Source organism: Labrus mixtus, chromosome 15 (genome assembly GCF_963584025.1).
Source record: "Labrus mixtus chromosome 15, fLabMix1.1, whole genome shotgun sequence".
Classification (NCBI taxonomy): Eukaryota; Metazoa; Chordata; class Actinopteri; order Labriformes; family Labridae; genus Labrus; species Labrus mixtus.
Window position 1 is genome coordinate 3,272,640 of NC_083626.1, and position 13,799 is coordinate 3,286,438.

At 40.3% G+C, this 13,799-nt stretch overlaps 1 protein-coding gene across 2 annotated transcripts in view; it reads right to left on the reverse strand.

The window, feature by feature from the left end:
• nphp4 (nephronophthisis 4) overlaps window positions 1-13,799 on the reverse strand; it is a 200,754-nt gene that overhangs the window by 54,738 nt on the left and 132,217 nt on the right. For both annotated transcript variants that reach the window (XM_061057571.1, XM_061057569.1), the window contains exons 14-15: window positions 13,354-13,545; window positions 9,802-9,989 (exon numbers count right to left, since the gene is read on the reverse strand). In XM_061057571.1, coding sequence (XP_060913554.1) covers window positions 9,802-9,989; window positions 13,354-13,545 — 380 coding nt within the window. The remainder of the gene's footprint in view (window positions 1-9,801; window positions 9,990-13,353; window positions 13,546-13,799) is intronic.

The following is a 13,799-nucleotide window of genomic DNA, read 5'->3' on the forward strand; positions in this document are numbered from 1 at the left end:
ATAGGGTGGTGAATAGCATGAACTGTAAAGTTCTTTGAGGGTTCAGAAGACAAGACAAGTGGATAAGAAAGTGTATTCCATTCAATTAACCATTTACATAACCCTTTTAAGCAATGCTTGATCCTTTTCTAGCAAGGGGAGTATCTGTAAATTATATCTGTGTTTTGGTGCTTTCACACATGCATAAAACTCTTGAAAACTTCCTGAGATTTTTCAGGGGTGAGCAGCATGTGTGAACGCAACCAGACAGATTTTTCACCGTCACCTTACCCGCAATTTTCCCTAACAGCCACCTTGTGAATTTTCCATGTGAAGTCGGGGTGAGCTGATGTGAGTATGCAGGTGTACATATATATATATACATACAGCTCTGGAAAAAATTAAGAGACCACTGCAAAATTATCTGTTTCTCTGATTTTACTATTTGTAGGTATGTGTTTGAGTAAAATTAACAGTTTTGTTTTATTCTATCAACTACTGACAACATTTCTCCCAAATTCCAAATAAAAATATTGTCATTTAGAGCATTTATTTGCAGAAAATGCCAAATGGTCAAAATAACAAAAAAGATGCAGTGTTTTCAGACCTTAAATAATGCCAAGAAAACAAGTTCATATTCATTTATACACAACACAATACTAATGTTTTAACTTTGGAAGAGTTCAGAAATCAATATTTGATGGAATAACCCTGATTGTCAATCACAGCTTTCATGCGTCTTGGCATGCTCTGCAGCAGTCTTTCAAATTGCTGTTGGGTGACTTTATGCCCCTCCTGGCGCAAAAATTCAAGCAGCTCAGCTTTGTTTGATGGCTTGTGACCATCCATCTTCCTCTTGATCACATCCCAGAGTTTTTCAATGGGGTTCAGGTCTGGAGATTGGGCTGGCCATGACAGGGTCTTGATCTGGTGGTCCTTCATCCACACCTTGATTGACTTAGCTGTGTGGCATGGAACATTGTCCTGCTGGAAAAAACAATCCTCAGAGTTGGGGAACATTGTCAGAGCAGAAGGAAGCAAGTTGTCTTTCAAGACAACCTTGTATGTGGCTTGATTCATGCACCCTACGCATCTGCCCAATTCCAGCCCTGCTGAAGCAATCCCAGTCCGTCACCGATGGGTGCGATACACTGTGGCTTGTAGGCCTCTCCAGGTCTCCGTCTAACCATTACACGACCAGGTGTTGGGCAAAGCTGAAAATTGGACTCATCAGAGAAGATGACCTTACTCCAGTCCTCTATGGTCCAATCATTATGGTCTTTTGCCAAACCTCAGCCTGGCTCTTCTTTGCTTCTCATTGATGAAGGGCTTTTTTCTAGCTTTACACGACTTGAGCCCTGCCCCTAGGAGCCTGTTTCTAAACGTTCTCACCATGCACCATTTGCCATTTTTTTTGTAGGTCACTTGATGTCATCCTACTGTTTCTGAGTGACATTCAAATGAGTTGACGGTCATTCCATTCAGTGGAGAGTCATTTTTGCCCTATGCCAGTCTGTAGCTTTGTTGTCCCCAAAGTCTGCTGCTTGACCTTGTTCTTATGAACAACCGTCTTGGAAATTTTAAGGATGGAAGCAAGCTGATGCTCACTGTAACCTTCTGCCAGTAAAACCAGAATTTAACCCTTCTTTTCCTCACTCAAAACTTTTATTTTCAACTCTTTTGGAATGGTCAATAGTTATCTTTTTTACTCCAATTACTTTTGAGGTACTACTAGCACTGTTTTTGCCATCCAGCTGGTCCTATTGCAAGAGGATAGTGATGACCACAGCAGTGGTTTTTATACTTTTCCTCTTTTAATAAGATTTGGAATCAGGTGATCACCTAAACAGTACCTCATTTAGTAGAATGAGGTGTGCTTGTGTTGGAATTCAACAGACACTGGAATGGAATGGATTTCATACATGTAGAGATGCTGATTTCAGAAAAAATTGCAGTGGTCTCTTAATTTTTTCCAGAGCTGTATATGCAGGAAAAATTCACAAAGAGCAAGCAAGAGAGGGTGGTGACGTTTTTATCCTGGGACCGTTGCATGACAGCATGTACGCGACCAGTGGGATCTCCAAGCATGTAATAAAAATGCTTCATTATGTTCCTCAGTATGTTCTTCTCCGCTCTTTTGTTGATATTGTAAATGTGTCTAAGTACACATCACATTGATAGGGTAATAGGGACTCAAGTGGCCTAGCAGTTAGATCGCATCCAATGTACAGTGGCAGTAGCCATCCAAGCTGACAACCCAGGTAAAAATCCGACCTGTGGCTACTGTGTACCTTCTTCCCAATCACCACTCTCTGTAAACAATTTCCCTACTCAATCTATCTAATCTCCTATCGAATAAAGGTGAAAAAAAGCCCCAAAATAAAACTTCAAATATATGGTGTCGGGCTCTGATGCTTCATACAACCACCCCCAATCCAAAAGGAAAAGTCTCCTGCATTGAGGTGCAAGTGAGCAAGCAACCCAGAAAGATTTCAGGGGGCAGTCTGTTTGGCAATTTTCCGGGGTGTACATTTAAAAACAGCTTTTGAGCATGTTTGTCTACACAACTGGTTTTGTTTGGTGTTCACAGAAAAGTCATGTTCTTTGAGATGAAGTTGGAAGGAAGAGGGATAGTTATGATAATGTTATAAATATAGAAAAGCCTCCAAAATAAATAACAACAAGATACAAAAACTGTGCACTGAAAGCCACAATAACATTTATCTAGGTCGGCTGCAGCTTCTTTACTGAGGTAGGTGACAAGTGAATGTTTTACAGGCTTTTTCTTATGAAATACCCTGAAATGAAAAAGGCAATACTATCTGGGCTGACCTCTACTTTAGACAACAGTGCATGGCACGGATAGAAGATTTTCACCAAAAGGACATTTCACACTTGTTCGACAGTATACATGAATAAGATAAAGAGAGAAGAAAGACACACAAAGACCAAATCAGTCCCTAATATCGCTGTGCGGCTAAGAACTCCTTTTCCTTTAAAAGAAGCTACGCAGACTCCTGCACATCCACCTCTCCTTCCCCACTCCCCAACCACCTGCCAACTCTCTCCACTTGGACCATTAATTCTCCCAGCATGCTCTGGGCTTGTGTGCAGTGGACGGGTGGCAATGAGAACACAGAGAGAGAGTGGGAGAGAGAGAGAGAGAGAGAGAATGTGCTGTGTGTATTTGTGCTCACAAGCAGAGAAGAGCTGACAGATCTGGCCCAAGGGTTCTACAGGGTTGTGTACGTGTGTAGTTAGGTCTGCAGACAAGGAGTGGCACCAAGCAGACACACACACACCCCCCCCACCCCCAACCTGGATGGCCTGCATGTTGTGTACACAGCAGACTATGCTGGCTGAGAATCCTGCTGGGGATCAACAACTCTCAACAACGCTGTGATGGCTGAAGGCGAAAAAAAAAGTGAGGATGCACAGAGCGTAGAGACAGATGTAGAGGCTGATGCAAACCACAGCATCACTGTAAAAAAATGCTGCATTTACCAATATATCTGCGGGAAAAATGTTTGGTCACTAAAGGTTTTTTTTTTTTAATTCCATGGAAATTGATGCACTTTATTAGACATGGCTGTTATTGTTTCTGGTGCACATCAAACCAATTACATCATGTCAAAGTGTATGTCTGTTGGCCCAGTTCTACCTCCATGGTAGGCTGGGCCTTGACTGATTGACTCCCCCTTTACAACCTTCATGTCTCCAGAGTTCAGTTGGTCAACACAGAGCTAGAATTTCATGATTAGCGTACTCCAACATGCTCAGAAAAGATAACCTGGAAGATCTTAACTCTCTTTGTCATTGCCACCATGATTGCTGATTTTGGAGTCAGTGTGCAAACATGATGTCAATTTTGGACAAAAAAAAAGGCCTTTACTCTGACTATCAACAGGAAAACACCGGTTCAACAAGTTGCTATGAATGTGGCTGATGAGTTATTTGATATGGGCATTGAAAACACCAAATGTTCTCGATGCTTTTCAGATGTTCAGTAGTGTGAATGACTTCCTTCATGCTAACTTTATGTGAGACTAAACTCAACAACGGTTTCACATCCCCAACATTTTCTGGTCTATCTCTTTGATGTTGATGGTGTTGTCATTGAATTTGACAAGGTGCAAGGGCTGCAGGGTGGGTTTCATCACATTTTCATGCCTCATTTTCAAGCAGGCTTACTGAAGCCACATCATCACATTCTAAAGACACGCCCTTAGATATGTGGATGTGGATGGAAAAAATCAAATAGATATTAAATTATTTTAAAATAAATTGTCATGTGCCTCGGGGGATGTTTCAACCCTTTAAGAGTCTTCTTCAGGCCGAGGCACACTGAGAAACAAAATAAAAAGGGTAGCTGGCTGTATAGACTGGCTGGAGAGATGTTGCCTCTTCTACAGTCAGATCAGGAATGAGCTCTCTCCTGCGTGAGTGTGTCCCTTTTAAAAGCTTTAGTTTCAGCTGTTTGGTTTCACTTTCTCTTGCCCTGGTGTTCGTGACTTTCGTGTGGTTTTACCCTTTAATTCATATTTATTCCTCATGAAATCTGCCTGAAATGTTCTTTTTATTTAAATAGACACCGACTATTGAATGAGTAGCTGAAAGCAGCTTTTGTATGATATTCTGAAGGGAAATAAAATCTATTTTCATATCAGCTTGGGGGTTTCTTGAGTGAAGGAAAACCTTTGTGTAACTTGAGGATTGCTGTTGGCTGACATACTATATATACTGTTTGACATGACATATGGTGATTAAAAATAGTTTGGTAGTGAGAAAAGAATGGGCACCTGCTCCGATACCTGGAGATCTCAGCAAATGGTTTTTAGAATATTTATATATGAGACTGGTAAACTTGTCCTATTGGCAGATTAGCAGTGGAAACATATCACTCAATAAACATTCATTTAAGCTAAAAAAAATATATATACTGTATATATATAGGTTTGTTCACACCTAGCAATAAGGCTGTGAACAGACCACCTAGGAGAGATGTTATTACAAGATGTAAACAGGGCCACTAACCTCTCTCACTGCCTCTTTATGCAGATAACATACGCATATTTTTGTGTGTATATAATCTGCATGAAAGGGCTACAGCTTCCATTAAATTGAACAATCTCATGTTGTAAAATGATACATAAATTAGGTCAATCCCCTAAAGGACTTAAAGGTGCTAAATACCAGACTAAAAGGCAAAATTATGCCCTGCCCACCGCATTGATGTAAATAAAAATGAACAAACTGTAGTGTAATTTTTTTGCAAACGGCTCCGTCTCCAGCTGCTCTGTAGCTGAGCTAGTAGCATCTTAAGTTGTTGTGACATGCATTTTTCTTCAGTCTGTGTCGCATAATGAACCACAGGCGTGAGCAGGACATCAGGTGATGTTCTGATTGGCAGTCAGAGCCTGGCAGCAGAGGGGCAGGTGTGCCGGTTAGGTGCTGAATGGTGTATGTGATAGCTGTCTCAGTCATGCTGATATGATTGGTTGCTCTCAAATCACATACAATGTATGGTTATTGTGACATTGACATTGCCAAATTATTGTACACTTGGCATTTTCTGCAATTATTGATCGTACAGAGGGCAAAATTATGGTACAAATCTGGCAACACTGCCGAACACTCATCTGGTGAAATTTGGCCGTAAGGCCCCCTTCCCCACAAGCCCACTTTCCTCCGATTGGCTAGCTCTGTTTGCAGAGGCAGGGAAATTTAAATGAGTCTGGGTTGGCATGTCCTTAAAAGAGCTGCCTGGGAAGGCATGTCCTACAACTTTGCACCATGCTTTGCTCTAATACTTGGCAGAACCTGAAGTCAGTTCCTGCTCAGTTTTAAGACTGTACGACAATACAACCAAAATGCAGAAACACTAGATAGACATGTTTGGTGAATAACTTTGAGAAAGTATACGTGTAGTTAATGCCTTTTTTCAGGAGTCAATATGTTTGTGGCACAGACGAATATCTGGCTTCTTTTCAAACTGAATTCTCCTCAACAGATGCAACAAAAGACAAATAGGAAGTTACAGACACGTCAATCAAGCACTGTCTGTACACCCACACAGTCCTGAGGAAAGTTCTAGTCACGAAGCAAATTAAAACAGCTGCGTGGGTGGAACCTGGCTGAGCAGGACATAAACAGGATTATTGTAGCCCTGGCCAATAATTGCTAAAAATAACACAGTTTACATATTGATCTGTTGTCAGCTATTCAGACAGTCCAGTTTGTACAACTGCTTCCTTCAAAGTAAAAAGCCTTGTAATAAAAAAAAACCCTCTACTTTAACAAGGAAAACAAAATACTTATTTTGCTCTCTGGTGAATTATTTTAATTGTTACTACCAACAACAGAACATTTACACTGCTTTCACATAATTGGAAAAATGAGCCATCTCACTTAAGGTAAACAGCAGGATGCCAAAGAGTGTCTCACTCCTCTCGCAGTCTTTGAGTGTGTGAAGACAGAGTTAGCGAGTTAATGTGCTGATAATGTTCAATTATACGAGTCATCAAAAGTCCAGGGTAGATTTCATATCTATGATGGGAAGAGGTTATAGAGGTTGGAAATGCATTAAATGCCATTGAAGGAATCCACCAATTAAAGTGTGTTGCCACAGAAGTTGGATTTAAGCATGCAACACATCAAACTACATCACACCTTACACTATATGGTTAAAGCTGATTTGGTTGGGCATGGTGTTGGGATCATTTGTGGATTGAGAAATGACAACAAGACTGAATAAAAAACATGACTGTTCATTTGAATAATTGGCCAAACTGATAACCACCAGCCCATCTCATTAATGAAGAACAAAGGCAGTAGCATATCATACTTCCTCAGGGTATGAAGATCACAAACCACTGAGTAAAATAAATTCAAACATCTAAATACTTTACAAGACAATTTTATTTTGCCATATTTATTGGGTCACAGACCTTCACAATAACCCTACGAAATGAGACAGAAGGGCTTCAAATGTGTGACAGAAGGGCTTTAAGGATTGACAACTTACGCCTTCCATACACTAGAAGATTTGTAGAAAACTTTTCAAAGACTCATGTCTGACACCATCTCACAATGCAAAGATCTCAATCTGCAAAGACTGTGGATCTTGCATGGTGACTAACTTCAAGACAACAACCAGATTCCTTCTGAAATTATTTCCCATCATGCAGCAGGTGAAAATGTACAACTTTAACTTTTAAACAGAAAACGGAAAAAGGAGGGGGAAACATGTCTCAAATGATCCCTCAAAATTTAGATAATAATGATTGAGTTAATATTCCTAGCCGGGAATGTCACTGGGGATCTCAAGGGCTGACATCCCAGGTGAGGATGCTATAGCTAGCTCTGTTAGCCTTGTAGAAACACCAATAGTATGCTGTAGTCGTTTCAAGACACGCCCGCTGCACACAAGATGATAATTTTTCAGTGATATTTATGGCCTCGGTCTTGGTCTTGTCTCAGTCTACCACTGCCTTGGTCTTGGTCTTGACTCGGTCTGGATTCCCTAAATGTCTTGGCTGGTCTTGGTCTCGGGGCGCTCTGGTCTCGGGTATATCATGCATCACAGCACAATAAAAGTAGATTGGATGTCAGCATAATAATATTTTTAGGTTTCTGAACTATAACCTTTGCATAAAGCTTTACAGCTTATTTTGAGATATACATGATAGTAGTTTTGATTCAGTAGGTAAAGTTTTGAAACGCTTAGCATACCTTAGCACTCAGTTACCTGGGGTTAACAAAGAGTGAATCTGAGAATGAACAAACAGAAAAAAAGATTACCCTGTTCCAAACAATAAATAAGTGGAAAGACATCCAGTTGTAAAATTTATAGAAGGATTTGTCTGAATGTGGGAGGGATTTGTGGAAGTGCACCCTGGATGATACAGACTGAGAGAGATACAGAGACAGACAGAGAAATATTGACAGAGTGAGGCTGGGGTGTATGTCTGGGGAATTCTGAGTATGGGTAGGTGTAGGTGGGTGGGGTGGGGGGTGGGGGGGGGGTGTTGTTTGTGTGTTCAATATCACGCTCTGTCAGAAGCTGTAATATCTCTTCCATTTCATTAGCTGCTACATGAATAGTCTTGACATCAATCAGCGCCCGCTCGGCTGATTGAAAGGGAAGTGCCTGAGCATCAGAGAACATGTATGGAGCATCGTAGAAAGGGCTTGCAGTTTGTAGAAACTGATTTTACTCTGTAAACCTGGAGAGCACTCAAATAAACAACAGTCAAGTTTACACCAACAAATTGTAATGGGGATAATCCTGTAACTGTTTTATCAATGGTGGTGACCTAAGTGTGTGCAGAGAATATGTTGTTAAATGAATTTAAATGCATTTTCCAACTTTCAGGCACCAATGTGAATACAATGAAGAGCAATAATGTGTACCTTTACTTCCTCAACAGTATATCATGTATTGAAAACAAAATTCAACAATGTTGTTCACTGAGATAGTTAAGACGTCTCAAACACGTTTCAAGTCCTTGCAGTTTCATACTAGTATAACAAACATGAAAGCCAGAGGATATTATTAAATTCAGTGATAATTCTGTTAACAAAAACGATGACAATAATGTACGATGACGAGATGTTAATGAGCTAAAAATAGATCTTTGACAACAAAACTCTGAAAGTACATACGTTTTTTTTTTCATTAACAAGACAAGATGGGACAATGTTAGTGGTGGTCAGTCGAACATTTAAAATCCATGATATTACCTCCCACTGTTTATCTTATCATTCTTTAAAAACACAAGCATGAGAAAGGAGAGGTATGAGATGTCAGGCAGAGAGCAGAAGAAGAGGTGGAGCATATAACTTTAGGTAACTTTCATAACCCCGGTTCTCTGAGTAGCATGCATGAGCTGTCTACGAGCTAACGATAGCGTGGCCAAGCAGTGACTGACCTCGGTTTGCGTGGTATCATAATATTTGTAACCTAATAATGCTAAGGTTTCCTTTCATGAAGATGTAGGTGATAAAAAAGCAGTTCAATAGGTTCAATATGTAGCTTGTCTGTGCAGTAGTGAAAGTACAACACTGTGATGCAAGTCCTTTATTCAAAGTATATTAATATCATCAGTTTGATGTTAATATACCAAAAGTAATGATAGTGTGACTGTTCAATTATTCTATGCTATTAATTTTACAGTTGTATGTGTTTATGAGTTTAAAAAGTCAGCTCATACAACCTCTTGTTTTTGCACTCTGATACATTTATTAGACTGAATGAAGTATTGTATATGGAAAACGTTTAACTTAAAGAAATGAAATGAATTTTTTTCCAACTTAAACTGGACTAAAATGTTTTGAGTTTTCCTAACTAAAATAAAAATATAAAGGGAAAAACTGACCAAAATATTTCTAAGACTAAGACTTATAAGCATTTTGGTCTCTTAACCCAAAGTTGCTCATGCTGCTTTGTCGACAGTGTATGATTGTGTGTGAATGAGTTTAGTTAATTCTGATGGTCACTTTAAATAGCAACCTCTGCCATCAGTGTGTGAATGGGTGTGACCTGCGGTGTAAAAGCGCTTTGAGTATTCAGAAGACTAGAAAAGTGCTATACAAGCTCAAGTCCATTTACCATTTAAAGTCTGAGACTAAATTAGTCTAAATTAACACAGATTCAGGTGAAAACTATTTTTTATCCAATCTGTCTTTAAAATTCTCAATTTGCAATGAAATTGATAGGAAAGAATTATCTAATGTGATTTTTATGGGGTCATACTAAAAGGCCAATTGAAGGCATGACTCTCCATTTCAGTGAGGAAATTAGAGGAATTAGATGATCCTTACCAGAGTTGACAGTGCCATCTTTGTTGATGGAGGCCAAGACACAGGGAAGTGGATTGCCAGCTTTGTGTTGAACTTTTCCACTAGTCACTAATTTGAGTTGCTGCGATGTGACTGGTGGACAGCGATAAAACTGGAAGGTGAAATAGATGTTGTCCGGCCAGTCGGCACCAACGCCTGCTGTGGGTATTCTGTCAAGAGACACAGATCAAAGATAACTCAGAAAATAATGATCATTCATAGAGAAATACTTAGTGGTCAATACAGGAATGCTGTATGTAAATAACTGCACAACTAATTAAACACTTACTGTGATATTTTTATTACAAAATCTATGTGGGGAGTAGATTGGTACAGATTGAAAATTAATAATTGAAAATATAAAAAACCTGGGTGAGTAAATTGAGCTCATAATTTACCACAGACAGTTCCAGGAAAGTAAAAATGTAATATGCATGCCGTGCATGTCCTGCCAGAGACGACAATACAGATTTACAGCTTCTTAAAAGTTAAAACGCACTTATTGAAATAAGAATAATAATTAAAGAAATAAATCACACCTTGAAGTGGCCATAAATTGTCCAGTTGACTGAGAGGGTACAAACTCAGCCATACACCTTTCTTCATAATAAGTGGATAGCTTTGCTGTATCTTAAAAAACAATCATAAGATCTCTGAACGTTCCTATGAAGATCCTTTTCTGTTTATTAAAATATTATATATACATATGGTTTAACAAGGTTAATAAAAAAGATGTGTTTACTTGCTCACTTTAAGTGCTATGGAGAAAGAAGAGTTTTTGACAAAGTGAAACTAAGGTTTTTCACAAGGGGCGCACTCACACGAGGCCCACTGTTGTCCAGTACCGTGCTTAAGGACGATCCCCCCCCCCCCCCTCCCCATTCCCCCGCTGGCCTGCACTCACACTGCTCCAGGACTAACCGGGTCTAAGCACAGTTACCTCTTGTAGCCTACATAACATTGCAATAAAACATTGCATGGCTTTGCATTATTCTGAAGCGTCCTTTGATTACAAGACAGACAAGTTAAAAAAAATTAAAAAAAAAAAAAAAAAAGGAAGCGTGGTCGACTATGGTCAACACATCGGAGAACAACACAGAGAACGTGACAGCTACTTTACTGACTTTGTGGCTTATTTTTTTAATTTACAGCCATAACAGCCCAGGATTTCTCGGTATAATAAGGGCTGTCAACATGGTACCAGTGCTTATACTCGTGCATGAACTGTACCGTGTCGAAGCACACCTCTTCCAAGCTTGCCAGGGCCAAGGAAGTGTACCGAGCTTGAGTCCGAATGGGAGAACTCACACTAGTCAAATGAACTGGACTTTAGGGGTGAAGCGTGCTTAGGCACTGTACAGATTGCCTAGTGTGAGTATGCCCTTACAAAACCCTCTGAATGTAATATGACCCACAAGTATGTAGATCTGAACACACACTTAAGCCGGCAACCACTGGATTTTGCACTATGATGAGTGAGTTTTAGGGCGAGCTTCTTTCTCTCCATCTGATAAACTGATTAGAAAACAGTCACTGGGTATTCAATAATGAGGAAAAAGGAAAAGGCATTTGAAAGCAAGCAGGGAACGCTTGGAGGCCCCCCTTCAACCACAGACATGCCCATCAGAGCTGGAGATTTCAAAGTGGAATCTAATAAGAGCCATGTGTGACCTCGCAGTCAATCACATAGTCTGATATTCCATTGTTAACAATTTCTGCCATGCTCCATCTTCGCGGACGAGCCGGCATTAATATTCATTCTGTAAACAGACAATATGGATAATTATGGCACCCGGGTGAGAGGTAGAAATTACATTGCCTTTCCACAAGCCCCCTGCTTGCCTAAGTACTGCTGCTGCTGCTGCTGCTGTCTAAATTCCTGCCTGCCCTACCTGTTTGTCATAATTATGAGACAACCACCAGCCCACACTACAGCAGCCACGGCGATACACAATGTATGTTCACATGTATACTGTGTCAGGTTGTGCTTCTTGTTGCCTTAAGGCAGTCTTAACAATCCAAGAAGAATCAAAAACACTTTCTTACCTTCACAGAACATCAATTATTTTAATAACCTATAATTTCTGATAATAATACAAATAAATCTTTTCAGTGTGTTCAGCTATAGAGAGTTCAAACTCGCCCAGAGGCTATACATTTTTGTTGTTTTAATCTTAAATTATAACCAGTTCCGATGACAGAGTTACCTTGCAGATAGGAAATTCCATAATATCTTACGTTGTTGTTATATTTTTGGGTGATTTTGTTTGGGACAGCTGGAGAGTGACAGGAAACGTTGGGTGGAGAGAGAAGGGGTGCAGAACAAGACCGAGTCCAGATTAGATCCTACAGCCGCTGCAACGGCTACACCCACTGCATATAGGGCGCGTGTCATAACCGCTAGGCTATCTGACTGGACCAAAAAGTAGTCACAGAAGAGTAACCTACATGTTTTGGTCTGGGGATCTCAGTGAACGAACTTCTACACACACCTTTAAAAGATCAGGTAACACCAGGGACATATTTTTCATGAATAAAACATTTAGAGTCCTGGAGATGTGTAACACAATTACCTGGATCATGTGGAAAATCAAATATAAATCAAATCACTGATATTAGTCTGCTATCTCTTCCCTGACTCTACGGACTAAAGTAACCTTAGGTGAATATTTGAAGTTAATGGAGTATTTAAACAGAGAAAGTCTAATATTTTGACATACATACATTGATTATTATAATAAACTAAGCAGATTTCTCTGTCCCCACATTTAATTGAAGCAATATGCATCATATGCCTTTATACAGCACCATGTACAGAGTTTTCAGGTTGGTACATAAGAAGTCATAGCAGGATGGTGCAGAGTCTATGATGAACACGACAGAGTTTGGTGAATCAAACCGCTGACAGTGCTGATGACAAGATAGAAGGACACAAAGAGTTGTGTGTTTTGTACCCATCCTTCAGCAGCCTCCTCCACTGTCAGCCCCTGACAGAGGGGACGCTGGCTCCAGGGCTTTTGTGACAAGCCACTGACAGAGGCACTATTCAGCCTGTGCTGACGGGAAATGTGTTTATGTGTTTTTCAGCAATTGAGAGCGTATGTCTCATGCTGTGTTTGGGTATGTACTTGACATATGTGTAAAGTGTGACTGGCAGGACTTTCAGCATGCATGACTGAAGTGCATTGAAGATTTGGCTGCAGTCCATAACAAAAAAGTAGAAATATCAAGGCAGACTGGGCTTTGTCCTTGGCTGCGAACCAAAATGCATGAAAGATATATCTATTCCTTTAGACAGTTAAATGGCCGGTGGCTCAGTACACAGTGAAATGCAACTTAAATGCTGTCTTACAATCACGGCAGTTCTGACAGTTCTAGAGACACAAATTATTATATCCAGAGTAATGCTTAAGGAGCATGTAATCACACACAATCTATCCTGTTTTCTCTACAGCAAATCCATTGTGCAGCACAGCTGCTATCACTCGAAAGCAGCACTAAAAACCCCATGTGGCCCAGAACTGCAGGCCTCACCTGGTAAAGGCCAGAAACTGGAACACGAGCAGGTTGCCCTGTAGAAGGTCAGTCTCTTCACGCTGGGGGTCAAAGGGCACAGGCTCAGTTGGGTCGAGAACTTCTGCGACCTGCCCACTGTGATCCACAATGTCAGGGAAGCCAGCGGAGTAAAGGTGGGCCAGTGAGCTCCTTGAGCTGACTGTGCAGGAACTAAAGGAGAAAGAGTTGAATAAGAGAAAAGTCACTAAATCATGAAGGCACATCCATCATTTGCAAAGCTGAAAAGACTCTCGATGCTGTACGAGCAGTAGGTGGCAATGTGTTTAGTCCCTGATGCACCAGCCTCAATTGGGTGATCCGTGGTCGTAAATGAGGCAGAAAAAGAGTTCGGGTCTAATTTGAATACTGCGCTGTTTTATCATTTCAGACCCAGCTCAGTTTATCTTGGATCAGTTCCATTCTAA